This window comes from Trematosphaeria pertusa (genome assembly GCF_010094035.1).
Source record: "Trematosphaeria pertusa strain CBS 122368 unplaced genomic scaffold BU26scaffold_9, whole genome shotgun sequence".
Classification (NCBI taxonomy): domain Eukaryota; kingdom Fungi; phylum Ascomycota; class Dothideomycetes; order Pleosporales; family Trematosphaeriaceae; genus Trematosphaeria; species Trematosphaeria pertusa.
Window position 1 is genome coordinate 1,485,401 of NW_022987220.1, and position 27,117 is coordinate 1,512,517.

The 27,117-nt window shown below is 55.3% G+C and overlaps 11 protein-coding genes across 11 annotated transcripts; 6 read left to right on the forward strand and 5 right to left on the reverse strand.

Moving 5' to 3' along the window:
- Positions 1–6: 6 nt before the first annotated feature.
- Positions 7–257, forward strand: BU26DRAFT_520694 (uncharacterized protein). The gene is made up of 2 exons (XM_033829348.1): positions 7–61; positions 109–257. The coding sequence occupies exons 1-2, from the start codon at positions 33–35 to the stop codon at positions 248–250; spliced, it is 171 nt and encodes a 56-aa protein (XP_033682589.1). The 5' UTR covers positions 7–32; the 3' UTR covers positions 251–257.
- BU26DRAFT_350171 (uncharacterized protein) lies at positions 212–1,147 on the forward strand. The gene is made up of 3 exons (XM_033822445.1): positions 212–741; positions 799–870; positions 932–1,147. Exons 1-3 carry the CDS (start codon positions 396–398, stop codon positions 1,000–1,002), a joined length of 489 nt encoding a protein of 162 aa, XP_033682590.1. The 5' UTR covers positions 212–395; the 3' UTR covers positions 1,003–1,147.
- Positions 1,009–3,455, reverse strand: BU26DRAFT_541472 (uncharacterized protein; the record flags this gene model as incomplete). Its single annotated transcript, XM_033831599.1, has 5 exons — positions 1,009–1,092; positions 1,718–1,983; positions 2,044–2,197; positions 2,342–3,054; positions 3,107–3,455. 5 exons carry the CDS (start codon positions 3,453–3,455, stop codon positions 1,009–1,011), a joined length of 1,566 nt encoding a protein of 521 aa, XP_033682591.1.
- Positions 3,456–9,348: 5,893 nt separating this feature from the next.
- On the forward strand, positions 9,349–10,302 carry BU26DRAFT_350193 (uncharacterized protein). The gene has a single exon (XM_033822446.1). It carries the CDS (start codon positions 9,562–9,564, stop codon positions 10,141–10,143), a length of 582 nt encoding a protein of 193 aa, XP_033682592.1. The 5' UTR covers positions 9,349–9,561; the 3' UTR covers positions 10,144–10,302.
- Positions 10,303–11,718: 1,416 nt separating this feature from the next.
- BU26DRAFT_430426 (uncharacterized protein) lies at positions 11,719–12,721 on the reverse strand (the record flags this gene model as incomplete). The annotated part of the gene is made up of 2 exons (XM_033823881.1): positions 11,719–12,534; positions 12,602–12,721. 2 exons carry the CDS (start codon positions 12,719–12,721, stop codon positions 11,719–11,721), a joined length of 936 nt encoding a protein of 311 aa, XP_033682593.1.
- A 2,192-nt stretch (positions 12,722–14,913) lies between these two features.
- BU26DRAFT_350203 (uncharacterized protein) lies at positions 14,914–16,531 on the forward strand. Its single transcript, XM_033822447.1, has 7 exons — positions 14,914–15,059; positions 15,114–15,189; positions 15,305–15,707; positions 15,814–15,861; positions 15,920–15,952; positions 16,023–16,106; positions 16,173–16,531. The coding sequence occupies exons 2-7, from the start codon at positions 15,185–15,187 to the stop codon at positions 16,215–16,217; spliced, it is 618 nt and encodes a 205-aa protein (XP_033682594.1). The 5' UTR covers positions 14,914–15,059; positions 15,114–15,184; the 3' UTR covers positions 16,218–16,531.
- On the reverse strand, positions 16,372–18,408 carry BU26DRAFT_597573 (uncharacterized protein; the record flags this gene model as incomplete). The annotated part of the gene is made up of 4 exons (XM_033835005.1): positions 16,372–16,921; positions 16,975–17,318; positions 17,496–17,600; positions 17,836–18,408. The coding sequence occupies 4 exons, from the start codon at positions 18,406–18,408 to the stop codon at positions 16,735–16,737; spliced, it is 1,209 nt and encodes a 402-aa protein (XP_033682595.1). The 3' UTR covers positions 16,372–16,734.
- A 986-nt stretch (positions 18,409–19,394) lies between these two features.
- Positions 19,395–20,569, forward strand: BU26DRAFT_350208 (uncharacterized protein). Its single transcript, XM_033822448.1, has 2 exons — positions 19,395–20,168; positions 20,251–20,569. The coding sequence occupies exons 1-2, from the start codon at positions 19,611–19,613 to the stop codon at positions 20,482–20,484; spliced, it is 792 nt and encodes a 263-aa protein (XP_033682596.1). The 5' UTR covers positions 19,395–19,610; the 3' UTR covers positions 20,485–20,569.
- A 1,971-nt stretch (positions 20,570–22,540) lies between these two features.
- On the reverse strand, positions 22,541–23,624 carry BU26DRAFT_552275 (uncharacterized protein; the record flags this gene model as incomplete). Its single annotated transcript, XM_033832147.1, has 2 exons — positions 23,145–23,624; positions 22,541–23,001 (listed from the first exon to the last, which is right to left on the reverse strand). Exons 1-2 carry the CDS (start codon positions 23,425–23,427, stop codon positions 22,541–22,543), a joined length of 744 nt encoding a protein of 247 aa, XP_033682597.1. The 5' UTR covers positions 23,428–23,624.
- A 277-nt stretch (positions 23,625–23,901) lies between these two features.
- Positions 23,902–25,229, forward strand: BU26DRAFT_350334 (uncharacterized protein). The gene has a single exon (XM_033822449.1). The coding sequence runs from the start codon at positions 24,295–24,297 to the stop codon at positions 24,997–24,999; it is 705 nt and encodes a 234-aa protein (XP_033682598.1). The 5' UTR covers positions 23,902–24,294; the 3' UTR covers positions 25,000–25,229.
- A 617-nt stretch (positions 25,230–25,846) lies between these two features.
- On the reverse strand, positions 25,847–26,287 carry BU26DRAFT_566548 (uncharacterized protein; the record flags this gene model as incomplete). Its single annotated transcript, XM_033833542.1, has 1 exon — positions 25,847–26,287. The coding sequence occupies one exon, from the start codon at positions 26,285–26,287 to the stop codon at positions 25,847–25,849; it is 441 nt and encodes a 146-aa protein (XP_033682599.1).
- Between the last annotated feature and the right edge of the window lie 830 nt (positions 26,288–27,117).

Here is a 27,117-nt window from a genome sequence, read left to right on the forward strand (position 1 = left end):
GCACATGTAGAGGATGGGAATGCGGATACATTATGGTAATTGAATATTTAAACCTCGTTCGGTTCGATATCTCCTCTATCATTTTTCCGTCGTCCTAACCCACGCCAGGCATCCGCACGCCTATATATACCCCTCCTCGCTCCTTTTCTTCTTCTTTCTCTTCCCACCCGCTCGCCTCCGGCCTTCTAAAATAAGACGAAGCCCAATACGATGTGCCAAAAACCCCGATTCGACGCGCGTATGCGTCTAAAATCTAAAGCCGCACATCCTCATGCGAAGGCAGAAAAATACAAAAAACACACATCTTCGCCCACACGCGCGGCGCTCCTTCAGCCCTCTTTTTCCTCACATCAGACCCCGTCCCGGGACAGAGTCAATCAGAATGGGAATATAAAATGACGAAGGGATCTGGCGGGGGACTACCACAGGACAGAAAGGTTCTGAAGCAGCTCTTGCCCCGCTCTAATAGCGCCACCGCTCCATCCCTGCGCCTTATCATTGCTCGTGCCCCGCATTGGTGCCGTTGGAATCAACACTCTACGGCCTCACCTAAAAATCATCGCGCAAAGGTGGACTTTACTTCACTATTGTACTCCATGTCGAACGAAACGACCTCAAAAACCGGCAGTGTTACGACCTGGGGCGACGAGGCAACCAAGCTTACCGACAGATGTCGTCAGAGGGGGTGTGAGCGCTTAGCTGTGTCTGGACCATACAAAGCACAAGATTACTGTGACCAGCGTGAGTTTAACTTGCCTCTTACAAAAAGTACACCCGCTCAAAGAAAGGAACGAATAGACTCATGTCATGTTTGCCATCAGGCCCCGGCGGTAGTTCAATTTATGAATGAGCAAGGTTTCTGCTCAGCTTGTAAGTGCCTGCGATACTGAACTATGTTGGAACAGCGACTCACATTCCCTTCTCTTTGGAGGTTCTCGATCTGCTGTCCGGAATGCTGGATTGTACCCCGTTGTTAGGTTCGATTCACCGCAGAGAACTTAAGGATCATTAGGAGAGGCTCAGTTTAGTGGAACGGCATCTTGGCGACAGCAATGAACTCAACATGGATCGCAAATCTGCGGACTCAGAGAGCTATATCAAGGAAAAACTCTTGGGGGAGAAGAAAAGAGAATTTGACGTATCAAACTGATTTCATTGCAGGTACAGCCTTCTCTTTTTTGTCGAACTCGTTGCTACTGCAACTGGCAACCCTTTGAACGAAGAATCCCACCTAAAGGAGCTGCCTTCTTGTGCATGTTGCTCGTCCACCCTCCAGGCTCCTCCGCCGTTCCTCTTCCTCCGCTGTGAAAGCTGATGTGGGTGATCGCCTCCTTTTCGACTCGTACGGTATGCTGCTGGCTTCGGCCATCGACGCCATTATGTTTGTGGCTAAGTGCCTCTCGCTCGAATTTCTCCGCTTTCGCGAGCAAGCTGGCGAAGTCGCAGTGGGTGATGGAGATGTCGTGACTTCATACAAACGGCCTATCATCGCCAACAGAAGCGCCGTCATAGTGGAAATAGAGTAAAATCCGATATAAGAGAGACAGAAGAGCAAGAGCATTAGAAAAAATACCTCTTAGCAGCGATAAACATACGCATCTGAGCTCATGATTCCGAAATTATAAAGATATTGTAAACAGGCGAAGAACTGCCGCTCATTCCTCACTCGGATTTGTGAGTTGACAATGAAGAAGTCCCGTCCGGGAGTGAACCCTACGCCAAGCCCGTCATCAACGTTCAAGATCTTAACCAACTCAGACCAGGACAGGTCGTTAGTGCAAAGGTCGAGGATATCACTCATGCGCACTATATCTTGCCTAGTGGTATCCTCGGCTCTTGTGAATAGAATGGCCATGTCGGTGATTGGCGGTGTGCTGTCGAAGTCAAAGCACACCTGTTCGCTGTCTGCAGTGAGATGGACAACCTCGATAGGAGAGGGCGCTTGCTCGGATTCGACTCGAACCTCATCCGCCACTGTCATCCCTGCGCCGGCAACAGTCTCGGGTCGTAAAGAACCGACCCAAGAGCCAACAGGAGTCTTACCCTTCACTCTGGCTGAGTCGGAACTCGTCAACCCAGAAAGGGACACTCCTGCCGTCGAATCCGCGGGGATCGGTCTCTTTGGACTGCCTAGGCGGCTTTCTAATTCTTGCTTCGCTGTTGCCTCCATTATCTTGCTCAATTCAGCTGCAAGGGCCTTGTATCTTCGATAAACCGTCGCATCGGCCGCAGGCGGAGGTATCCAAGACGTATACAGCTTCTAATGGCAGGAGGATGTCGTAAAGGAATCGGGGTGTGCTGTGAGAAACATGCGGCAGAGATAGCATGATTTCTTACTCACACCAATAAAACGAAATGACGGTTTGAACTGAGGGTGGTGATCGTAGAAGCCGACAAGTTGAATTTCGGCATGGGCCTTCAGGTTAAGGGTGCAAGCCTTTCGGAAGTGAGCCTCTGGCTCAACTGTATTCCAGATACTTGCAAGCCGAGCGAGGTATCCATCGGCGCTTGCCCCGACCACCCTCCGCAAGACGCAGGCCAGGGACAACTCTTGGCTATCGATAGCGAATCTCGTGGGTGCCGGCGCGGTTACACATTCCACAGTCATCGGGTTGAAAAGCCCAGGAAACTCGGAGGCGAGTTGCACGAACACTCTAGAAGCAATGCTATACCGGCCCAGCTTGAAAACCGCGCGCACCCAACCAGGCAGTTGTGATTGGAAGGAAAATGCACCCTTCAAGAACTCGAGGTAGTGTCGTTTTGCTTCTCTAGCCCATTGGACATGGATGATGAGTTCCTCAGGGCCCGCATTCGAGGGGAGATCCTTAATCGCGGAGATGTTCCCAAACCATACTAGGAACCGCTGAAGAGCTGGCAGGTCGAAATGCGGGTTCGAACCACAAGATTCCCTCGCACGTTGCTCGATAGCTGACATAGGATCCTCAAAAAGGCCCTTCGCGTCGCGGATGTTGTTAAGATAGTGCCGAATCTTTGTAATGTCGAGTTTGATGATCTGCAGTAAGAGCTCTGCTTCTGCGCCAGATGGGTCGGAAACTGGCTACCATTAGACCGGTCTGGCGGTTGACGTATGAGGGCGGTGACTTGCCTGCACCTGCGGCACTATTCAAAAAGCCTAAGATCTGTCGCAATTGAGATAGAGTGCTCTGGCCTACACCAGCGTTGCTGGCGACCCGAATAATGGTTCCTTGTGGTGCGCCTTCTTCCATACATGCCGCGGAGACGCTATCGCAATCCTTGCGGACAGCGCATAGGAGGGCGAACGAGTCCAGAAATTTGCGCTTGAGCAGGCGCTCCCGTGGCGTCTCTATTTCATGTGGATCTTGATCGAGACCGTGTATGGTAGACTCTCCGCGCACGGGATCGAGCATGTAGAGGAGTACCGCAGCTTGGATAAAGCGGGTTCGAACCTTCCCAGTGATCGCAATAGAGCCCATTTCGAGAGGTGAGCAGGAGTGTTCGTTACCAGTCTTTGGCTGTTCGCACCAAAGCAATGTGGTTGATGCACCTCGTGCAGGCACCTGGGCAGCGTCGTAGTTTCACAGCAGCGGCGACGATACGCTGCGAAGAACTGGGCGGACTCGTTGCATCCTACGTTTTTTTCGAGAGGTCGCTGTCCATGCGGCGGTGGTCCGATGTCGCGCTGGCGGAGCAAGGGCGAGGGAGAGCAAAGCCATTTTCGAGAGACGAAGCCTAAAGCTCAAGAGCGGCGCGGCAAGAGGGGTTCAACGGCGAGACACCAATATCAACCAATCATATCAACCCGCGGGGCAGCCGGGAGCCAAGGAGTGGGGGGCCACTGCAGGCAAGGAGCTTACAACTGGCTTCCCAGGATCGTTGCCAAGATAAGAAAAGGACTCGTCCCTATACATTAGCTAACCATTTGTGCAAGTCTAAAACCCGAAGCCGTACATTCTCATGTAGAGCGAGATAAAGAAACCGCCCTTCCTAAAGCATCACGCGAGGAGCTCCGTCAGCCCTCCTTCCGTCACATCGGATCTTCTCCTCAGGACGTAACAAACGGAAAACAAACCATAAAGGCTTCCGGTATATTCGTAGCACGCGAGCAGAAAATTTCTGATAAAATAGCCAGCCGTATGGCGCCGCCGTTGCTCATTCCTCCCCATGCCCTTGTCCCATCTTCATCTAGTCCACTCAACGTCTATATAAACCCAACCCCTTCTTGCCGGTTCGTCTTCTCTCCACCACTGCTTTCTCTCGCCTCTAATAAAATGCCATCCAAAACAGATCATGTGTGGATGAGCTGATGAGCTTCCCATCAGGGGGTCTAAAAATGGGACAACGTCGATTCTATGTGGATCTTCGGAGAGGATCCGGAGATGCGACGTGTGCGCGCTTGATTGTGGGATGCGTGCGCGATAGATTGCGAGTTAGGGGAGGGAGGTTGAAAATGAGAATGGTGGATGGGACAAGTGGATGGAAGGTGCATGGGATTTGCGTGAGGTTGGGAAAGTGGGAGGATTGAGGCTGAGAGGTTGTGCAGGGGTGATGATTCTTACCACTGCCTCAGGCTTCGAGTAGGAAGAAAACTACGTGAGCGTGTTCAAATCTCGACCTCCCTTCCGTCCCTTCCAGGGGATATAATCTTTCCTCTCCCTCCGTTTTCATCTTCTTACACCACACTTGTCTTTCCTCGGCCGCTAAAATCTACCATGGCAAACGTCATGGTGAGAAGCAGCTCCAGTCTGTTTCATACAGTCAGTAAAATTACCCTCATGTAGGCGTCTAAAAGGCACGATCGACGCTATGGATGTGTCTGCGCTGGGAAAGAGAAGTGCATGACTGCTTCAATCTCGTGGTGATGGAGGAATAGGAGGGGTGAACCAGAAGGGGAAATGAGAGTCAGAAATCACCATTGGATACAAAATTTGGGCGGCTTCTTTCCATGATGGAAGGAGTACGAAAGCATTTTAGAACGGCTGTCGGACACCCCATCATCCCATCCGGATCTCTCTCAGTTCCTAGTGGCCTATATAACCTCCTTCAATACCTCCCTCTTCTTTTTCAACCTACAAGCCTCTTCTTCTGTCACTAAAAGACGGCACGGAATAGCTCCATGGCGGAGGGAGTTTTGTGCCGCCCTTATAGAGTCTTAAATCGCACCCAATTCCTTTGCATGCGTGGGATGCTAAAATGTGTTCGATGAACATGTGTCGCTGGTGCTCTCTGAAGGAAAACACGTAACCTCGCCGGACTTGATTCGTTTTCTCCGTCATCCAACTTCGAATTAGCTCTCAGTTGCCTATATAAGCTGCCTCGGTGCATCCTTTCTTCTTTCTTTCTTACCACCACAGCTTGCATCGTTAGGCTACTAAAACGAGGGACAAACGACAAGTATGTGCGAAGCAGCTTTGGTTTCTTTCTCACACAGTCCAAAATACCAGTCCCATATTCCCCATTTGTGGGTGTCCCTGGTCTCTCGTCAGGCTCTGGTGGTTCACAGCCTTTTGGAGGAAGATGCGTTGTCCGCTGAGATTTTGGTATCTTCTCTTCTTCACCCGACCCTAGTCCCAATCATGGTGGATTATATAAATCCTGTATGCGCTCTTTTATTTCTTTCTCTCCTACACTTCCACTTCTCTAGTCACTAAAACACACCCTGGGAAAGCGCAATGTGGTGCGAGCCTGCGAGGGCGTCGACTCAATGTAATCACTCAAAAGCACTTCTGGACTGCTACATGGGATTCTCTAAATCACCGCAACAAAGGTTGCTATGTGCGTCTGGAGTCCTCCGTGGAAGCATACATGGTTGCCACCGAATCTGCTTCTTCGTCATCGCAGACGCCATTCCAGCTAGCAACGGTCTATATAAAGCTTAAATGGATCTCCTTTGTTTCCTCTCTCACAGAACTCTACATCCCCACACCAAAAAGAAAGTTCCGCCAACAGATGCTGCTGGACTCCGTGGAGCTGCGCTCAAGCAACTAAAATTTGCCAACGGAAGGTGCGATGTTGGGTCGAAAAAAAGTCCTCGCAAACCCTGAGGTGCCTGGCGTCTCCCGTTGGGCCTTCATGTCTCCCTTGGATTACGTTGATCTTTCTCTTGTGGGTCTAGTTCAGCTTGCAGCTGGTGGTCTATATAGGTCTCTCCTGGCTCTGTCCTCTGCGCTCTGTACTGCACTTCTGCTTCGACCACTAAAAGCCATGCGGGAGGAATTCCATGTTGGGCAGGCATCAAGCCAACCTCTAAAATGGCGACGAGGGAAAACCATGCGGACTGTTAGAAGCAGACTCCTCAACCTCTCAGGTGTAGCCTGGGTCTTACCGAATAAAGATAACGTTCTATCTCTATATGAACCACTAAAACTACAATCCACAACGATATGTGGAGAGAGAGGACGTGGACAGTGAACGAGGCATATACGCTGCACGGCAGACGCAACATCTCAATGGTCCCGCGCATGACCCCTGGGCATCACTTTCTCGTTATGATGGCTTCAGTAGGAGTATAAAAGTTTACCCTGTCGCTCTTATTCCAGCCCTTTACATTCACACACTCTCTAGCATTTATTGCTCTAAAAGGTCTGGATGCTATGCCTTATGAGTAAGCGTCGGAATGCCGAGATAACGGAGTTAGCTAAAAATTATGGAATCGCAGTTCCATGTGTGCTTGGGAGTGAACGAATGCCAAAGAGAGGCCTGGTATGGTGGAGATGAATGAATACCCTTTGCATGCCTTCGGGAATGACGATGAGATTTATATGGACTGATACCGATAGCCGAATGGACAAGATAACGATGCGGCTGACTTGCGTCCCCGCTTTGGGTGAAGCGCTATGCACTTTGAAGCATCGTCGCGCACTACTATGTCCACGAACCGTTTGGTCATGCTACGACTATAATGCGCATATATAAGTAAGCCTCACCGTGCCTTCGTTCGCTCCGCATCTCACTACGGCCAATCCTAAAAACCAACCTACCTCCGGCGAATGTTGTAAAGAAGAACCGAACTCGCTTATGTGCGGGCTGGGGAAGCTGGGAAGTCGCAAATGGGAAACAACGGGAGGTTTACCATCGAGACCGGGACGGAAGACCGCCGGGCATTGGAGAGATGGCTATTATGCGATGATGGAGCTCAACATCTTACAGTGTCATATAAATGATTCATCATCCCCAATCGTGACGTGTACTATGCGCGTGCTTCGCTGGAGGCAGATATATAAGCCTCCCTTTGCCCTCATTCTCCTCTTTTCTACACGGGCGCGTTTGGCTTCCAAATCATTAAAACTTATGGAATCCCATGACATGTTGTGGAACTAAAATCCTACTTACTTCTTTCCATGTGCTTTCGAGGCACTCGAAGCTTAGATTCCATGGACTGTGTGTAGAAAAGCAACCCGCCAGGGAGAGAATTAGACTGTCTTGCTTTGGGGTTGTGGATTATGGGCTGAGATACAGAAATCGCGAAGTGACGATAAGCATCACCGTCGCTCTGTGTCTCCTTTGCCCTTCTGCTTTCCCCACCATACCATCATGTTCCTATAATTGTCTTCTTTTCCATTCGTTACCTAGTATAAATATATCTCTTCAAGCTTGACTCCCTCCTTACCGGTAGCAATCCCTTCGCTAAAAGTCGTGGTTTGTTCGCGCGATGTCTCCAAGATCTCGAGCTTGTTTTCAACGCGCACATAGTGTCGCTGAACTATAAAATGGTGCAGAATTGTGTAGGGGATACTGGTATGGGGTATGTAGGTCTGATGGAGTGTGTAGTGCAAAGTAGAGGATGAACTCGTCGTCATGGGGCTATACACGCTCCGAAACCAAGGACCACCACCTCCGCGAATTTCTATATAATACCCTCCCAGCCTACACAGAGCTTCTTTATGTCCATCTCCCTGTTTACTTTACGCATAAAACTGGTACACTAGCTTTATAATGGGAAAAACTAAAATCACACGAACACCCTATGTACGTTTCTGCACCTCGGCAAGCCGAGGTCCGTGAAAGAAAGAGAGCAAAGGACATGCACGTCCTGGACGGATTCCACGAGTAATCAGCGGGGAATGGAGCCCATCACCATCCACTTAAAGTCACGGTTTGACGGACATAGCGAGCACGTGGGTTCAGCGTCCATGTTTAAATATCTTCCACTGCTCCTCCGCCTCTTCCTCACTTCCACTCGCCGCCATGCCAACCACTCTAAAATGGCTTGGGAACCCACTGATGCCTGCGCGCCGGAGACTTTGGGATATCTTCAACACGCTTCAAAATTACTTCGGAGCATCGCCATGTCGGCAAGCTCTAAAGGCGCGCGCTTGCACACTTCACGATTGGGCGAACGATGATGTACGGAGTATCGGGATTTAGAGAACACGTGAACATTCCGTTGGGAAGTCCACGGCGAAAGCACGTTCTCCGTTTCCGGGAGATTAGGACTGATAATGTCCCCTCTATTTGCTACCCCGTTATCCGAATCGCACTGTAAAAGAGGGATGCGGCCTATCATGCTTTGCCTGACTAAATGGCTATCTTATTTCACAATATGAGCAGGGGCGTCGGTAGGCACAAATTCCAAACAAACGGGTGACTACTTTGTCGATGCAAACGCCATCGAGCGTGTTAGAAACATAGCAAAGTCTTGAAAGTAGAACTGGCGGTGGGAGCTCAAGGGATTGTGAAGTCGGGTGGTCATGCTGGGCAGCAAACAAATCGGATCTATGATAACACGGTATCTTATCCCAGAGTGTGCGCGAGAATCGAAACAGCGATGGAGTCATATTCAATAGCGTGCCATCGCCTACACGCCGAAGTCCGTTCTCAGCCTTGACAGCTAGCTTAACTACAATAGCAATCGGCACTAGCTATCTCTCCTCCGCGCTTGAAGTTCTCCTCTCTGATGCGACAATGTCCGCGGGGCTAAGAACCACACTCCTCCCCACATGCCGCGAGGCATGACCCAAACGGGAATGTGTGAAGCTGCATCTTCCGCCCTCGCGAGCACTTCCATTCCCGCGCGCATTTCCCTACTCCACACCATCTCACGAAGACGTCATCCACCCTTACTCCATCCATCCTGCACCCTACCCCCCTCCCGTCCCAAAGATCCCCCCATAAGACCAAGGAAGATGGCGCAACTCGTCGACCATTCCAAATGAAGTAAACCTATTCCACACCTATTACAAATCCATCACAAATCCACACTCGATCGCGCCACCCACAACACAATGCATGCGCCCGGAGACACCGATCGTTCTACTCGACCAAACAATGACGCAGTTCATCTCGCTTCCAGAACAGAACGCGTTCTGTTCGGGATCAGCATAAGCCGCCCGTCGTATGGAAATCGTGCGCCACGGCAATTTGGGTAGGGCTGAGGAAACGACGCGCCGTGGGGGTGTCCCATCGCATCCGCTCAGAACGGAAGTAGGTTAGGTAGGTGACGTGTGGAAAGGGGAAACGCGTGGCGGTATTGTTTAATTGTTGGTTTGTTGGTGGACTGGTTGGTGGAGAGCGAACGAGACGAGTCATGAATACCCGCGTGGTCGAGCGCAACGTGCATTGGGCGAGCTAGTAGCGCGAGTCATGAGTACGCGGACAGGAACGAAGGAATGGGAAAAAGCAAGGCACTATGGAACTACGGCCACGGAACTACGGCCACGTGTAACTACGGTAGTTCAACGTGCATACGGCGAGCAGACAGAGAAAGCGCACAGTCTGCCGCCCCGGGAGGTTGCGCATCTCTCGCTTACCCATTGCCCGGCCGGCATAAGCTGGCAACGAAGCAACCTCGCTACCGCACCTCGCATCGTCCATTGCCCCAAGCGGCAATCAGCCAGGCATCAATCCGCTCGCCCCACGCCGCAACCACCAACAAGCAAGGACGGAACGCACATTACGACACCGGAAAGTCCACCCACAGACCACACGCTCAGATCCCCCATCGATCATATCAGCCCTGCAGCTGCCATATACCCGCCTCCTTCGTATTCCTCCCGCCAACCCAGCCCTCAAGCATTGCTTCCACTCGCCCACTACGCATGGAAAGCCCTGCACCCCTCCCGAAGGATCACCGACCCAACAACCGGTCACGAGGGCCCTCCCCCTGAGGATGCGGGCGTGATAAAGCATGAATCCCTCATCTTACGCGCTGTGTGCGTAAAATGAGCTGTTTGCGTAACATGGGAAAGCGAGCTGGAAAACCGGTCACGGCGCACAGTCGCCGGATTCCAAATACCGAGGGCTTCATTTCGGCACCTGAGTGAGCTTTCTATGCCATGCCATGCCTGCAGGAACACTCCGTCGTCCGAGAGTAGCATGATCATTTCAGGATGCGCACGCGTCCAGGCGACGACGCACTTGCACCTCGGCATCAGCTCAAGCTTCCACGTGATGTGCGTCAGGGGAACGATAAAGGGGCGGATTACCCTGCGCGCTGTGGTGTGAACAAGCTTTGATCGACGGACCGGCATCAACGAGCTGGTTTATGAAAGGGCGAGCGCATGGGGGTAGGGCTGAAGACGTGGCGTCACACCAGTCGCGCACCATCGGCTGTGATGACGAGGTCGATGGTATGCAGCGGAGCGGTTAGACTGAGGCTGAGTCTGAGGCTGTGATTGATGGCCTGATTGAGGCTTCGTTGGGAAGGAGTGGAGATGCTGACTCGTGAGGCTCGACATCTCCCCTTCTCCACTATCATCCGAATCAAGTTAGCCCGTTGGGCGATGATTCGCCAACGCTTTTCGAGCACCACTTCGGGCTTCAACATCACCTTCAGCACTGCTTTGAAGCGGAGAGGACAGACAGGGCATAAATATAGACGCTGCTTGCGATGCACATCCTGTTTCACGTCTCCCTTTTTGGCGCGCACGTGCGACGAGTCATGTTCCAAGGCATCCTCGAGGTCGCGTTTGAGGTTGCCGAAAGAGGTAATCGCGGGCCTCGGTTGACACTTCAAGGGGAAGGAGCGAGGGACCATCAGGTCACGAGTGCACATCAAAACCTCCTGGCTTGTTTTGTCAGGTTTCTGCACTTTGACGTGTTTGGATTTTGGTGAATTCGTTGAGCCGTTTCGACATCTGTAGGCGTTGAGGTTACTTGCTGTCGGGAGCGCGGTCGACAGGTCACTCACCGTCGGACCGAAGTCGCGCGTAGCCAGTGGATGATGAGCGTTTTCGTAGCGTTGAGCTTAATCCGACGTCCCAGAAGTCTTGGTTGGTGGATCGGAGCTGCTGCAGATCCAAGGAAGTGCATGAATATGAGCCGCGCGCCAAGCGAAGAGACCCCGGCTGCGACCCCGTCACAATCAGCCGAAACCAAACTTGCAAAACAGAAAGCGAAATGAAAGGAATGTCGTTGTCAAGGGTGGCACACAACGGCCATATCGATATTCGTTTGTTCGCTTGTCGTTGCGTCTAAGTGTTCTATGCACGGCGCACGTAGTACCGCTCTCCGTGTTCCTCCACTGCTCGGGTATCGTACAAGTGCCTCCCTCGAACATTTGTAGTTATGAAAAGTCGATATCGCAAGGTCAAGCCAATTGGCGACCGCCCGTCTGTGACCAGTTCAAATTCGCCAGCCAAATAAACGTGCATACAATAAATAAAGTTGGGGTAGAAGTGGAGTAAACGAAAGTAAGAAAGAAAATTGAAGCATAGCAGAGAAGAGATCAAATATTTGAGAGAAAAACACGGGTATCTCCGTTGTATTGGCAATAGAGATTGGAAGTAAGCTATGCGTCCTCTAGTTCCGCGGGTTCTTGTCCTCGGTCAGCAGGCTCGCGATGGGGACGTTATCGCGAGGGGCAGAGCTCCAGGTACCCGCACGTTGGCGTCCAGCAGACGGAACAGGCATGGGCAGCATATACGGCATCCGTTCCGGAGCAGACACGGCGCTGATGTTCATGGGGCTGAAGTGCTTGCTCGGGTCGCTGCTGATCGGGGAGGCGTACGGGAAGGGCGACGGCTTCAGGATAGGGTTGTGCATGATGCTACCGTCGGGAGAGGCGTCGGGAGTCGGAGGACGGACGGCGCTGGAACCGGTGCGCCAGATCTCCTCAAGCTGAGCCGGGGAGACATCAGTGCCATAGTCAGCAGCGACAGTAGCCCAGAACTGCTGGCGACGAGCCTCGTAGATAGCACGAAGGCGGTCGGTGTCGACGACCTTGGGCTGATGTGCGACCTCGGTGTTGATGCGAAGGGCATTGTGTGGTTCAGGGGACTCCCGGGGAGTGAGCGGACGCGGCTTGGGAAGAAGGATCTTGTGCTGGTTACGGCCAGGAGAGTTGGTGACCGTAGCATGCCTGACGTGCGGGCTGCCGCCGGTGTAGCTCATAGGCGAGCCATGGCGGGATGACTGAGAATACTCATCATGGTCCACTGCCATTGAATAAGCCGGGGACTGGCCGGCGGAGCTGCAAGACGTCGACGAGGAGACGGAGGAGGTTCGCTTACGGCGGTGGCTTCCGTGCGACAATTGGTGGTAGTGCAGGCGGCAAGCCAACTCGGTCTTCTTGAGGTGGGCCGCAATGTGCTTGTACGGCATCTTCTGCATGCGGGTCTGGAGGAGGTAGTTCTCCTGGGGCATGTTAGAGTATGGTCAGTTCATTGGGTCGATGGAGTCGTACCTCTTCTTCGGACCAGGACCTGTTGCCTCCGGCGGACATCTTCCGAGCACGAAGGCTGGAAGGAGCAGAGGTGTCCATCTCAGCGAGGGGAGAAAGAACCTGGGGCTGGTGGTAGGCCATTGTAATTCTGGATATGCAAGAGCCTGGTGCGGCGTAGTGATACTAGAGAGTGGTGTGGTATGGTGTGAATAGTTCGTGAATATCGTCAAACTGTGGTCCGCCGAGGATGTCCGTTGGTCGTCGTCGAGGCTGGCTCGTGAAAGAATGTACTGTATTACAGGGTGTGTAGGACCACACAAAGTAATTGCTCAGCAATGTGAATTAAGGAATGTAATGCAGCCCAACCAGTGGGGAGTAAAAGAAAGTAATTACAAGGCTGCTAAGAGAACAAAAGACGGTGCCGATTGAACAGTCGCGGTTGAGGCCTGGAAAACTTGGGGCATCGAGAAAGATATAGAGTTTGGAGAGGCAGACGAAACAGGTGGGTTCACGGGCCACAACGACAGCATGGCTGATTGGAGTGGCAGGACCTGATGTTGACAGCGTTTTCAAACCTCAGTCCTGCAGCTAAGTTTTGATCGTCGTCATGGTCGTCGTCGGCGTTCGAAGCCAAAATGTTTGGAAAAACCCTGACACGAGACATGCTAAGCCTGAAGGGGATGGGACGATAGTTTGAACGAGATCTGGACGCCCGGAACGCGGTTGATCGAGAGGGCACCTGCATGAATCTGGCGGACTCTTTGGGGTTAAGCAGAGGCAGTTTCAAAACTCGGCGTGTTAGAGGGCGGGACGTGCTGCAGCTTTGGGGAAGCGAGACGTTTGACAGTGTTTGGAGGAGCAAACAAGCTCACCCGGAGGTCCGTCAGCGGCGGGCGCTAACTGCAAAGACGCGGTGACAGGCACGGGAGGGAACAGTGCGCGTTAAGGTTATTCGTGTTTCTGAGTCGCGCGGGCCTTGACGAGAAGAATGAGCAACAGAGAATACGGGAGAGAAATGGCAGCGCCAGGGCTGCGAAACTGCGCACGAAGTGAAGCTAGAAAACGACGCGCAACGCAAACGCAAATCCGCTCGTACGACGGGGTGTTGCTGGCGTCGTGAGACAGTCGAAACGGCAGCACTCGGAAGGGCTGCGATCCGCCCGTGAGGCATGACGATAAGGCATAAGGCAGCCTTCTCCAGGCGGGCCCGGTGGCGGATCATGGGCGGCGCGCTGGCGGTGAGTGCGAGGTGTGCGGCAGGCGGCTCGCTCAAACGCCTGAGGCTTGGGCTCTCACGCTCCCTGTGTCAGGTGGCTGGAGCGGGTCTTGGCGGCGGGCGACGAGCGGAGGCCAGGGCGGCAGCGACTCTTAAGAGGAGGGGCGCCCCGAGAGCGAGCGGCAAAAGGCTGGACTCGAGCTGTTCGACGGCCCCTCGGCCAGCGGAGACGTCGTCCACTCGCGGCGGGCGCTGCTGCAGCTGCTCGTGAGCTGGCCGTTTCGCAGTGCTGCAGGCCGGCCGCCGCTGCAACCGTCGAGCGGAGAAGGGCAGGGATCGCTTGGTTCTGGCTTCCTGAGAGCGTGGGTTAATTAGAGACAATCTACCGCGGCGGGCGTGCCATTGGCGGGACTTGTTTCTCTCGTGGGCGTTGATTGATGCTGCGGCGCGCGACGTGGTCGAGGTTGGAGTTTGTGCGACGGCGGGGTGCTTGGGGAAGCGCGCTGGTCGGCGTCGCGACTGCCTCACCGATGACGCCGCGGAAGGCACGCGCTCGAGAGCAGGAAGCACCGACCGGGCGCACGCACCACACGCACTACTACTACTACTACCCCGCCGTCCAGCAACGACACCACCACACCGCACTCCTCACCACCACCGCCGCCGCCAGCGTGAACAGGCGGCCGGCGAGCGGTCCAGCTATCGTCTACACAAGGCCCGCTGCGCGACAGGACGAGCGCGGCCGGCCCAGACGACTGCGTGCCGCGGACTGCACCGGCTGGCGCGCATCGTCCTATGGCTGCATCAGTCGCGCTGCAGTTCATGCTTTCATGCATGAAGGCCGTCACGCGCTGGCTGCATCTCCCCCGCCTCTACGTCTGGTCTCGTCGTCGCCGTAACTTGAAGCCACCTAATTCATACTGGCCCGTCGAGGAGGCTATTACCCCGCTTCTTGTCTGCAGCTCCCTCCCAAGTACCTCTACCTCCTCCCCCGCAGCACATTCACCGCCCGCCCCGTATCGGTACCGCCTCTTCCCCGTTCTGGCGGCTGCCCCCGCCGGCACTTGGCTGCTTTCTCCCCAGAGTATCCCGGTCGTCCTCCACACTCATGCCCCCTCGCGCCCTCCCATTCGCTCGCTCCCTGCGAACCTGACCCTTCTTGTATCCCATGTACAGGATCAGCGTCCGCACCCGGCCAGGCGATCGGCCTTCTTGGATATCATGATGATCTACCGCCTTCACGCTGGCTGTCCTCTCCATTGAGTGCGGTCCTGAATTTGCGTTGCCCATGCCCCAGAGCATGACCTCACTCCATAGGCGCACTCAGGCTCTCCAGTGAAGCTGCTTGCCCCTCTGCCCTCACGCTGTGGTTATAACGCCCGCCCGCCATGTCGTGAGTCCCGTCTTCACGTCTTGAGCGCGTCGCCCTCGCTTCCGCTGCGCACTGAGCTCGCTCGCCTCCACGCCTTCACGCTGGGCACGCTGACGTAGTACCCTGTGTTTCACAGTTCTTCACCCGCCTCTAAACGCAATCTGAAACCCTCACCTCTCGCAGCGAATCCGCCGCAGAGCTCGCCGTTCGCCGCGTCGAGCGATCTGCCCGCGCTCCAGCCCGCCACCACGTCAGGTCAAGAGCCCTTCGCAAACGCCCCGCAGCCGCCGACGCCGGGCAACGCGCGGAAGCGCAAGTCTGTGAGCCTCCAGCAGCAGGAGCACATGGCGAGCACCGCGACCAGCGCAGGCGCCCCGGCGGGCGGCGCGACGGCCACTGCTTCTGCCGCCGAAGTCGAGCCGCCCGCCCAGGAGCCCAAGGCAAAGAAGAGTCGGACAAATACGCCGTGGACCCCGGCGGAGGAGCAGAGGCTCAAGCAGATGAGAGACGCGGGGAACAGCTGGAGCGAGATCGCAAAGGTAGAGAAACACAAATCCATGAAACACCAGTCTCGACGCGCATCTTGCCCGAACGGGATAAAAAATTGCAAAGACTGTGTTGGCTGACGCGTTTCGTTCACGGCAGACATTTCCGCAGCGGACGGAGGGGAGCGTGAAAAAGCACTGGTACAAGGTACGCCGTCGCTGTTGGCCGTTTTGTACCGCCCGTTGGCTGACCACGACCGCAACAGGACATGCACTATGCCGAGTTCGGGGAAGACGAGGTGGGTCTCCTGCTGAGTTTGGAGCATCTGGTGCATCTCTCAGTGTACACACGCTGACGAAAAGAAACAGAGCGCTGCGCTGCTTGCCGCGATCAAGGAGTACGAGCAGAACAAATGGAAGGTCATCGGACAGAAAGTCGGCAAACCTGCAAAAGTAGGAACCTCCTGTGTTTCTGTGTCTCCTCCCTTCGTCGATGGTATTCCAGCTGACGGGTAGCAGGCATGCGAACAGTACGCGAAGGAACACTTCGGTGGGAAGTATTGAGTACTTGATGCCGTTCACGAACACAGTCTGCATCTTTCCGGGTTTAGCGCGTTGGGCTTACTTTATGATACCAGCTCTCTTGGTTCCTTTTCTCCATAGAGCATTGCATGTGCAGAGCTTCTGTCGGCAGCCGCTCGTCTTTCTTGGAGTCTTCGGCCATGGGTCCCGGCGATGGAGTATACGAGGCATATGCGGTTCTTCTTTTGGGTCAAAATGCCTGGTCATGTCGGTCACACCTTCGTCGCTTTCGTCTCTCCTCTTTAATTGCTCTTCTTTTATATCTTCTTTCCATGGGCTTGGCCTTCGGTCGAGGGAGGTTTATCTGGGCGTAATAACCACATGCTTGATATAGCGAGACCTGACCGCCTCACCGTGGCGAATCCGGCCTCTCGAGGGATGCGGACAGCTTCCCGGATTCTGGGGCGGGTCATGGCGGTCATTGGTCGGATCCTAATAAGTCTCTCGTTTCACGATCTGGCGTTTGTTTCGGGGCTTTGCTGCAGTTTACGGATCCGTTTCAACGTCGACTCCACCAGAAACATTGCTTTTCCTCCCTCGTACTGGTCGTTCGCCGATCACCCCCATCGCCGCCGGTGGCACCTGCAGCCTGCCGTTGTGTGGCGATACCTAGCGACGCATTCGGGACGCCGTTGACAGGACCACATCCCGCGCTCGCGCTCGCGCCATCAGTAGCGGAGTCGATGCTGAGATCTGGTCGCAAGGGACCTCGCGTAATGATGAAGCTTTGGGAACGGACTGGGACATCGCGGCGGCGCTACCGAACCGAGCCGATGGGGCTTGTGCTGGCTGGGCGAGCAGAGTGTGAACGACGAGCTGGAGGAAGGCGCGCCAACTACGGCTTGGAGTCACCGCGTCGAAAGCAGAAAGCAGCGCGCGAGAGCGCGGCGGGCAGACTCCAGCTCCATCGTCTTTACCTGAAGCGGCGCGACGGCCGTATGTATCTGCCACGCCAGCTAGTGGGCGCGTGGGCAATGGGCAGGTCGAATTGCGAAGCGTGACTCGAATAGAGAGCGTCTCCGATGACAAACGGCGAGTGACCTCCATCTCACGTCCAGGCAGGCCTGTGGGTGTGCGCGCGTGCTACAGCCTAAATGGCTAATAGAGCAGGTGGTCGAGGACGTGCGAGTTGGCAATGCGTATCTACGAGGCTTGAGCAGGTATCACGACGACAGCGCCGCGATATGAAATGACGACGGTCAACTGGTAGGGGGCCCCCTGAACGTCGCCTGGTCGCGCTGGATCACGTGCGCCACGTACCCTGGGTGGTGAGTCTTGGGGGAGGGCACGACGTCGCTGCTCATCTGGATGCAGCCCCGGCGCATGCAAGCGGTCGGCGAACGACTGCGTTCCTGCGTGGCGCGCCTGCAGCGTGAGGTGGCATTCATTCATTTCGTGCTTTGAGTGTGCTTCTGCTCGCCCTGCCTGCTATCGGCCGCTGCAGGTGTTCTCCCGCGTTAGCTCAGCAAGCCCGTCACCGCCACCTTCGCCATCTCGCTTCCGCCCAGATGCCACCCCCGCCCAACGAACACCAGCGCGCCCTTCTCATCCACCGCGCGGTGTCTCATGTAGAACGTCCAATATTCTCCGCTGCGCGCACCCCCATCGCCACCGCAGCATGCACGCATCCCTCCGTACGTCCGCACGCCTGCAGTGCCCTCTCGTGCGTCATATTGCCCGTCCTCGGAACATTCCTGTGGCTGGGCGATCCTGACGCTGGGCCCTCCGGGCGGGGATAGCCAGCCGCATATAGGCCAGGTACTCTCTTAAGAGCTCTTGAAACCGCTTTTGCATGAGCTGACGGGCCAATCTGAGCCCATCCATGCCCATGCGTCACAGAACCGCGAACATGGCCTGGCTGGCAGCCGCCGCTCACGGCTTTCAGGCGGGTGCTACGGCCGGCAAGACCGCTTCCAGTGCCGGCATTTCTCTGCCTGACCCGAGAACCACTGCAGCAGGGCAGCATGAGGGCCCATAACGGCCTGCCGCGGGCCAGCGTCTTCCAGGCATTGCCAATGCCCCCGCCGGCTTCATGGCGTGCCATGCCATAAGGCGCCATGAGCCCGTCTCTCAGCTTCCGCTCAAGCCGCTGCGATGCGCTGCTCCCAGCATGAACCCCCGCTGTTCCGTCCGTGGCCCTGGCTCCGCCGCTCTGCTCATCCTGCTGTCTCATCAAATCTGGCGCTCAGGTGTCGAGCAGGTGGCGGCGCCGCTTTGGGAACTGCCCATCGCCTCCCCTGCACTCTCGCCGCGCCCGCCTAGCCTGTTCGGAGCGCTCTTCATGCGCCTGCTCCTGGCCACCACGCTTGGAGCTCTCTGCACCGGGATCGCGCCTGCAGAAGCTGTAACGGCGCTGGAGATCTTCTGTGGGCATTCTAGAAATAGGGCCACGGTGGCATGGACCACCGCCCCGCCGCCCGCTGTCGATTGGAACCCCCCCGGGAGTGCAGGCAAAGTACCTCACTGCGGCCCTCATTTTGCGCCGTCAGCCACTCACGACACGAGCCAGCGGCATTGCGACGTGCGCAAATGACCTGCGATTACCCTCGAGATCTTGTCCTGGCACCCCTCCCCGGTCATGATCACCGCATTATGCTTGACGTAGAATTCGTCCCTGGGCTTGCCCTACTCAGCTAATTCCCTACCCTTCAGGAACAAAGCCCGTCTCGTGGGAAGGCCCATCGCCTCTGGTGCTTGGACACAGAAGTCCGTGTGGCAATTGCACAGGACCGGGCTTTTGAAGGGACATAGTGCCCGAAATTTTTCAATGCTTCCATCCCTATCTTGCGCGAACAACATCTTATAATGCAACGCGCTCCCATCGAGTACCTCCCAGTCTGGTTTTCGAAAAGGCTATATCCGAACATCCCAAGCTTAACCCGCGGCCGATAAGATTCTTCTGGCTGATGGCGCGTCCCTCCAGGCCTTTCTTGCTGCAACATTTGTCAATATAACAAAACACGAGCAATCCCAAACACGTGCGACACATTCTCCTCGAGTCGGCCACGCACCTCAAACTGGGCATCCTTTCTGGTTCAGGGCTCACTGCGGCGGCCTGCCAGAGCAAGCTAGCTCTGGTAGTCTCCATGCATATTCGCAACGCTGGCGAGTCCCTCTCGAGGCGGTTTCCTCGACTACAGCGTCCCAGGCGATTCCGGCGAAGAACATCACATTCCGACATCAAACGTCGAACATCCACACAATGTCCTCCATCATCCTTATGGCGGCCTGCCTCCGGGCTACCACCACCCCTTCCTGCAGCCACACCCTTCTCAAACGCTTCAACATGCTGGCGCCGCCCATCCCCCATACACAGATATCGAGGCACATCCGTCGTTACATCAGTCGCATCCGCACCTCTTACGCCATCCCTCCATGTCCCACCCGTCGCAATCGCCCTACGACGTGGGCTATGCCCAGACCCCACAACAGGGCAGTCTCAAGCGCAGTCGTCCCGAGGAGCAGCATCTCCAGCAGCTAGACCTTCCAAATCCTCTGGCGCAGCAACAGGACGCCTACGGCCAGGTACCAGGACCCGCGCAAGTCGGACCTTCACAGGGATATCCTTTGCAACCATATCCACCGCCCGCGACCCCGCAACCGCACCTCCCTCAGCAACATCACCACCACCTCCCCAACCAACGTCCTGCTAAGCGACTACACATGGAAGGCGGCCCCTCCTCCCCCGTCCAGGCCCATGGTCCGCCCAACGTCGTCGGTCAGGAGGGAATGCCCGCGCCAGCTCCGCGACCACGCGGCCCCAAGCTCAAGTTCACGCCCGAAGACGACCAACTACTCATCGACCTCAAGGAGAAGAAGAACCTCGCGTGGAAGCAGATCGCCGACTTTTTCCCCGGTCGCAGCTCCGGTACTCTACAGGTTCGCTATTGCACGAAGCTCAAGGCAAAGACGACGGTTTGGACAGACGAAATGGTGAGTGCTACTATCTGAAACGCAAGACGTCGAGTCGTGCGGCCACAACCTCGGAGGTGCTAACCGAATGGGGGCCGAACAGGTCCAAAAGCTTCGCAACGCCATGCAGGAGTACGAGAACGATCGTTGGCGCATCATTGCCTCAAAAGTTGGGAGCGGCTTTTCTCCGGCCGCATGCAGAGACAAGGCGCAAGAACTGGACCAAGAGGGCGAGGAAGAGGAGCAGAGCGGGTACACGCAAGCGCAAATGACAGCCGGCTCGAGCGATCCAGGACCGTCATTCCAGTCAAGCGATCCGAATCCGTCCTTTCAATGACTCGCCGAACAGTTCGAAGGTCTTCATGCGTGGTAATTTTAAGTTCTAATGGGCTGGAGTTTGGGATCTGACGGGTTGTGCTGGTCACGATCTACACACTACACGCTTTCCCGCGTACATTTTCGGTTCTATTTACTAGGGAGAATAACATTGTAATCGCGCCTCTTACTTCACGACGTACAACGAATTTCCACGGTATACGCTTCAACACATTCGCTTGGCGATATCCGCATCCTAGGCCCATTCTCTTCGTCCAGGAGCGGAGCGCCCAACACGTTTCGAGCACACCATTCGGGGTCGGTTTCGACAAAGCATAGCGGGCGGCGTTGGGAGCAGCTTACGCGGGGTTTCGGGATCACTTTGGAGCCATTGGGGATGGGGCATCTGGGCAGGAGCATTAACAAACATTCGTCTTTCTTACGTGGAAGACAGCGGGCCGGGATTGAAGGATAGAACGGACGGAGCAGCAGCAGCAAGCGACAAGAATGCAGCTGGCATCTTGCATTTCCTATGTTTCGGAATGTCAAATTGATCGTTGAAAAAAAGGAGGATAGATACCCTGGGAAGTGACCTCTTTTGGTCGGCAAGTGTTTCGTCATTCCCATCTATTTTCGTTCTATCTGTCTACTTTCAACGACTCGTGCGCACATTGAGGTGGTCTCAGCTGTACTTCATCTTTTTGTTTTCATGCATTTTTCTCTTTTCCTATTACATGAAATAGTCTCCTTTTCCCTTTTCTCCCTTCAGAAACGCATTTGGAGGCCGCGTAGGCCCCGCGCGCATTGCACATCACATTCGTTACAAACCCATCTCCTTTCCCGCGGTTCCTTTCTTGGCAATCGCAACGGTTCGCATATCTTCATTTGAAACCCTTTTAGATCTATATTTCGATTGTAATACACTCATCGTCTCCGCATAAGACGTGCAATTATCATAATTTGTGTTCCTAAGACGTGTCTTCGAGAAGAGAAGAACGGATGGTGGTTCGCATGTTGTTCGTTGTCCCGCTGAGCGCACAGACTCCCTCAGACACGCTGCCTGCGCTCCACAGAGATCTGAAACCGTCGCTCCTGTCTTAAGACTGTCTTGCCTTAGAACCAGGTTTGAGGAATCTTTTTTTTTGCCTTTGCTTCTACCCTTATTGCCGGAACCGAGGCCGTCGCGCAATAGCCATTCCGTCGATGTGGTTTTGCGAAGCGCCCGCGAGTGTCCTGAGCACGCCTGAGGCGTCCCGCGCATTCACAGCACTTCAAATCTTCAAACTCCCTTTCCACTCCCGCATCTCACCACCGCGGGCACACACGCCCTCTACCCGGCCGCTCCGTGCTCGCTGTATTGGCAGGCGACATCAGGTGCGATACATCACGCGCGCCGCGAGGGCTGACACCGTTCACAGGCTTGGCAGGGACCGGTTCGCGATGCTCGCGTCCTTCGCGAACCACACAACCCCCAAACTCGCCTCCACATCAGCGACGACGAGACGCTCACATGGTACTGTAGCATGCGCTGTTGCCTTGGAGTGTTTTCGGTACCAGTCGTGCGAGGGCTGTCAGCACACGGGGCGCTTGATGCGCTTTCGGAGGACGACGCTCCTTTGCTGAAGGAGCAGGACGTGTGCAGAGTCGCCATTTGGACAATCGCCGCCACTGAGGTTCTCTATTCATTTATTTAATTTCCGAACTCTCTCCTTTCCATCGCCCCCGAATTTTCATGCTCGTTATTTTTCTTCAATGTCGAACTGATGTCGGAATTACCCTTGTGTTTCTAAAATTCCCCCACATTCCACCGAAGAAGCTTCCAGATTCTACCTATGGATGTGGCTTCCCGCGTTATGTTATGACGCTTCCATTATGGAGCGCAAGGTCGGGGCTCGGCTGCTGGCTGGCTTGCTTGCGAAGTGGCTCAGATCTTATCGTTGGCCAGTGCCGTTCAATATAGCGGCGCCGCTGCTATTATCATCCTTTCTATAATACCCGAGTTGGGCCTGGCTCGCCGCACACGCGCACGCTCGGCGAGCCTCGCGCGAAGCAGAGAGATGCACAGGCGGGATGCAAGGTCAGTCAGCGCAGCGGGGAGATGTATCGATAGCGGAAGCGGGCGCGACGAGAGCGCGCAGCGCGGTGAAAGTGGGCGCGCCTTCCCCCATCATCGCCTGGGACTCGTGGGCGACAGCCAGTGAGCGAGCCGACTTCCGGTCAGAGCGAGACACGTCAAGCTGGCGTCCAGTCGGCATCCGCATCCACTTCCGCCTTGCCCGCCCCAGTCCTGTCCTCCTGCCCAGTCCAGTCCAGCACACACAGGCTAGCTCTCTTTCCCAATCTATGGTACCGAAGTATTTGCTTACCCTCGTCCCATCCGCTGTCGCTCGCCCTCGCCAGGCTCGTGTACCAGCCCTATCCCGGTTCTTAATATCGAATGTGGCCATGGAGCGGGGCCCCTTGGCCAGCACGCGCGCGTCGGGTGCGAGAGCGGCGCGTGCGGAGAGAGAACGCGACTGGCTTCGTTTCCCCTCCGCGCCTGGTTCGTGTAGCGCGCAAAAGCAGCGAAGTGAGTTGGTTTGCGAGCAGCGTCGGCATATACGCGAGGGAAGGGAGGGAGAAGTTAGTGGATGAGTGCGCTGTGCCGTGCTGTTCCGCCACCCGGGTTGTAGGCGCACTCACCGTTCGTGGGTTGTATTGGCTCTTCCCCTGCATCCCCTTCCCTTCCCTTTCCACCCCTCTTTCCGTATACGGCTATCGTGTGTACTCTTGTCGAGACCCTTGAAGAAAAGGAACGGAGGAGTACTCCGCCCCAGATCACCGGAGACCGGCACCGTGAAACAAGATCATCAGCTCCCGCTGCCTCCATCCAGAAACTCTCCCTTCGTCCATGCATCCCCGTTGGCCATGTGGCAGTGGCGAACTGGAACCCCTCCCGCACCCACGTTTTCCTTCGGCGAGACATTTTCGCCTCGCCCACGTTTTCTTGCGAAAGTCGACCCAGACGTCAGGATTGGGTGGTGGCAAATGAGACGAATAGATAGGTTTCATATAGTGGAAACGAGTGAACTGTGGTTCTGGCGTGCTGGGGTGTATGTGTGTGCGGGAGGCATATTGTAAGGTTTATGGCGATGCTGCAAGAGGCGGGATGGATAAATTGAGGGTGGTGAGAGGGTATGGAAGTCGCCGAATGAATTTGACGTCCTTGCCTCAAACATGCCCTCTTGGTTCCGCTGTGGTTGTCAGTCGCGGAGTTGGATATCGTGACTACATCAGAGACGACTTCCAGATTCGGACGCTAGAGTCCACTGTAGATGCGAATGTATGTACCTAGGTATGTTCACAGTATGTACCTCAGTCAGCTATTGCAGTAGACTTTCACGCCGGTCAACGCTAGCCAAACGCTCCTACATCCGCTCGCTCGCGCCGCAGTACCGTACCCACATTCCAGCTCCACCAACGACTTTCGCCGCCCCCTCATTCCTTCCACTTCACGATTTCCACACCCTAGATCCCAAATCCCGGATCGCAGCGACAATCACTCCACGTGTACCCGCGAGACAAGTCACCAACTACGGTACAAACTTTGTTTCCGCACATCGCAGGAAGGGTACAGTAACGGAGTGACGGACACTGCAGAAAAACGTGTCGCTATAACAAGATCAGCATATGAAAATCTTAGCACCATATCCCGCTCCCATAACGCCATCCGTCCCCCCTCACCACCACCTCGTGTTGAAGTCGCCTGCGCTTGCCTGCTCCTTCGGCATGCGTGTTCCTGGATCACCCCAACCGTACTCATGTCCATCGAAACAGATCTTTTTCTAGAACCATGAAGTCCTACCTGCACGAGCAGCTGTATGCACTCCTTAATTCTCGCAACACGGCCACCACCACCACCACCAACATTCGCCCACGGCCCTCCAATTCGGAAAGCAAATTGACGCACTCGACATGTACCCGGGGCGCAGTTAGCACAATAGGCTGCATACCGCCATCAAAGTACCCATGCGAGTCTGACCGCATCTGCGGCCGCCCGCACGAAGGAATGCAGCTGCAGCAAGCAAGCACAGGACATTCGCCGTCTGCAGGCTCAGAAGCACAGGCACCCTTACAGCAACAATCTCACGACCGCGTAGGTACGTACTCGCCCAATGCGGGCGCGCAGTGGCCCTGTTCTGTAAACCTCCGACCTCACCAGCCGGCCCTCATCAAAGCGCAGAGCTCAGTGCTCGGAGAGAAAAGCCTCGCACCGCGAACCGGGAACGAGGAAGAGAGCGTCTATCGCAGTAGCTTCGACGTGCCGGTATCCGCACACCGCAAAAGTCGCCCGAAGCTCGCAGTAGTGACATCACGAGTTCCTCCTGATGCTTCGGTGCGAGACCAACGCCGGGGGCGAAAGCCCGTTGCAAAATTTTCATTGGCTGGGCTTCGAAAATGCGACTGCGTGGAACAGAGCCAATGGCAGGGAGCCATTTTGCGTCGTTTTCGCGGTCATGTGAGGCTGCATTTCAGGCTATATGCGACGCTGATATAGGCTTCCGCTTTGGGATGCGTGGGCGTCGAATGCAGCAATCCGGCGCTAGGCGCTCCGGGGGCCGTCTTTGGAGGTGCGGATGGGAATGAGTGCGAATGGAAAACTGATTTGGAGAGATTTTCGAAAAAGGATGATGCGGGGGATTGAGGAGGTTGGGAGAGCGAGGTACCGGCGTACCGGCAGTAGCGTGGTTATGCGTTGGATAAATGATATGCAGAGCGATTGATCGGGAAACGAAACTTCAGATGAGTGAAAAATGTCCGCTACGGAGTGAAAAGGAGAACTCCCATGCAGTTGCTGGTCGATGGTGTATGACTCGCAGGGCCGTCATATGGAAGCAGGAACAGGAAGACGAAATGCCAGTAAAGAAGTAATCGTGTCTCCAGTGTACCCACAGTCGAAGACGATGATTTGTATCGTTGACATCGGGTACAGCTCACGTCGGTTCCGGTGAAGGTTGTGACGAAAATCTGATTTATACATGAGATATACCATAGTCGCATTAACTGGCGCACTGATATATAGATATTCCAGGTTGGCTCGGATGCTATATCAGTGTCGACTGCAGAGAGGTCACGATCGATGGCTCCCAGACCTGTGTGACCCGGATCGCGAGTTCGACGGTAAAGAAGGTGACGACGATACACAGTGGCCCTTGAATTAACTCTTCCAGGCAGCATCGTGCATACGGAAGTGCCGCACTTCATCCTCTCTCTCAATCGACATGCCTCCATGAATAACTGCTGCAACGATCGCAGACGTGGACCTCGAGGAATAAAGCCTGCTCTCCATCTTCAAGGGGCGATGCAAATTGGAGCACTGGGCCAAAGCCGGGGGCTTCAAGGGCTCAGAGCCGGAGGGAGGACGAATACGTCTCCCAGAGCGCCTGCCTTTTGGAAAACGTAGACCCTGTGCCCAAGTGTCCAAATTCGCAGCACCATTTGATAGCATCAAGGTGGCTCATTTCCCAGTCCCCAGCAAGGACACGAACGGACGTGGCGATGCGACATGCCCCTTGGTATGTGGACTGAGTGTGTGCATCCTGGTACGACAGTGTTGAGCCATGGCCGAGTCGCGAGGCGACAGAGCCTTGTCGGTGGACTGAGGTTATGCGCACGAGGTTGCGTGGCATACACAAGTCTGAGAGCTCACTTGATGGGGGGCTGGGGTTGTCGCTAACTAGCGCGTGGATGGCCGGGATGCTCGTGAAGGCGGTCGAGCGTGCGGACGCGAAGGCGAGCGGGTGGATCAAGGGCCGGCCGAGGCAACTACTTGGAGTGCGGTACATGGTGAGCTGCAGAGCCGTTGCCGCTCCCTTTGCGCTTCGGAGATCCTCAATTGCAGCAAACGCGCTAAGAGGTGCGTTTTGTCACAGTCAACTCCCCCTTCAAGGGGACCCTGCAGTGGAGACTGAGGGGGCGAGACAGCACGAATGGCGACCTCTCTGCCCGGAGGTGGGCCGGCAGGCCCGCTAGCATTCAGGAGCACTCGATATTGCCACTTCATAGACAAGGGGTTCCGGTCACGAAGGCCGTCCGAATGAGCGCCTCCTGGTAGTTGAGGCGATAGTGAAGCCGCTGACCGGGTCTTGTCGGCTTTGCTATGCATGTGGTGCTTCTGCTATAGACAGGATGCTGCAACCGAAGCCTGCAGAAGCGCCCGTCGCGAAAGATTGACTGGACATCGAGGATGGCGGTGGCTATTCGGGTTCTCCCTCCACTAGAGTAGCGTGTCGCTGCTATAGACAGAGGCCTCCTTGTTTGTGAGTGGATATGATATAGCCGTATGGAGGGCGCAGTCCGACACCCTTGGTATAGGGGAGCACTGTCAGCATTAGCGGCCGTGAGGGAGGTCCGCTGGACGCCCGAGGCTCGTCGCGCCAGCTCATAGACTCCTCATCTCAGCGTTCGCGTTGGAGGCGCCATCGGACGTTCTCACACCTCCTCCTTGAGCCCCTCATGCGTTGCCCTAATGGAGCACCGCAATGGGTCGTCGTGTGTCTAATGGTACCACAAACCAAGGACTCGCCTTCGAAAGCGGGCGATGAGTTCGTAGTGGACCAGGCCGGGAGGGAGAAATACCGCAAGAGTTCAAGCAAGAAGCCTTCCTACCAGCAAG

Coding starts and splice junctions, on each gene's coding strand:
- BU26DRAFT_520694 (XM_033829348.1), top strand. CDS start 33: ATGGTAATTGAATATTTAAACCTCGTTCG. Junction 62..108: donor GAATATTTAAACCTCGTTCG/GTTCGATATCTC, acceptor AACCCACGCCAG/GCATCCGCACGCCTATATAT.
- BU26DRAFT_350171 (XM_033822445.1), top strand. CDS start 396: ATGACGAAGGGATCTGGCGGGGGACTACCACAGGACAGAAAGGTTCTG. Junction 742..798: donor ACAAGATTACTGTGACCAGC/GTGAGTTTAACT, acceptor AGGAACGAATAG/ACTCATGTCATGTTTGCCAT. Junction 871..931: donor GCAAGGTTTCTGCTCAGCTT/GTAAGTGCCTGC, acceptor TTCTCTTTGGAG/GTTCTCGATCTGCTGTCCGG.
- BU26DRAFT_350193 (XM_033822446.1), top strand. CDS start 9,562: ATGAGTACGCGGACAGGAACGAAGGAATGGGAAAAAGCAAGGCACTAT.
- BU26DRAFT_350203 (XM_033822447.1), top strand. Junction 15,708..15,813: donor GCTGGAGCGAGATCGCAAAG/GTAGAGAAACAC, acceptor CGTTCACGGCAG/ACATTTCCGCAGCGGACGGA. Junction 15,953..16,022: donor CCGAGTTCGGGGAAGACGAG/GTGGGTCTCCTG, acceptor GAAAAGAAACAG/AGCGCTGCGCTGCTTGCCGC.
- BU26DRAFT_350208 (XM_033822448.1), top strand. CDS start 19,611: ATGTCCCACCCGTCGCAATCGCCCTACGACGTGGGCTATGCCCAGACC. Junction 20,169..20,250: donor CGGTTTGGACAGACGAAATG/GTGAGTGCTACT, acceptor GGGGCCGAACAG/GTCCAAAAGCTTCGCAACGC.
- BU26DRAFT_350334 (XM_033822449.1), top strand. CDS start 24,295: ATGAAGTCCTACCTGCACGAGCAGCTGTATGCACTCCTTAATTCTCGC.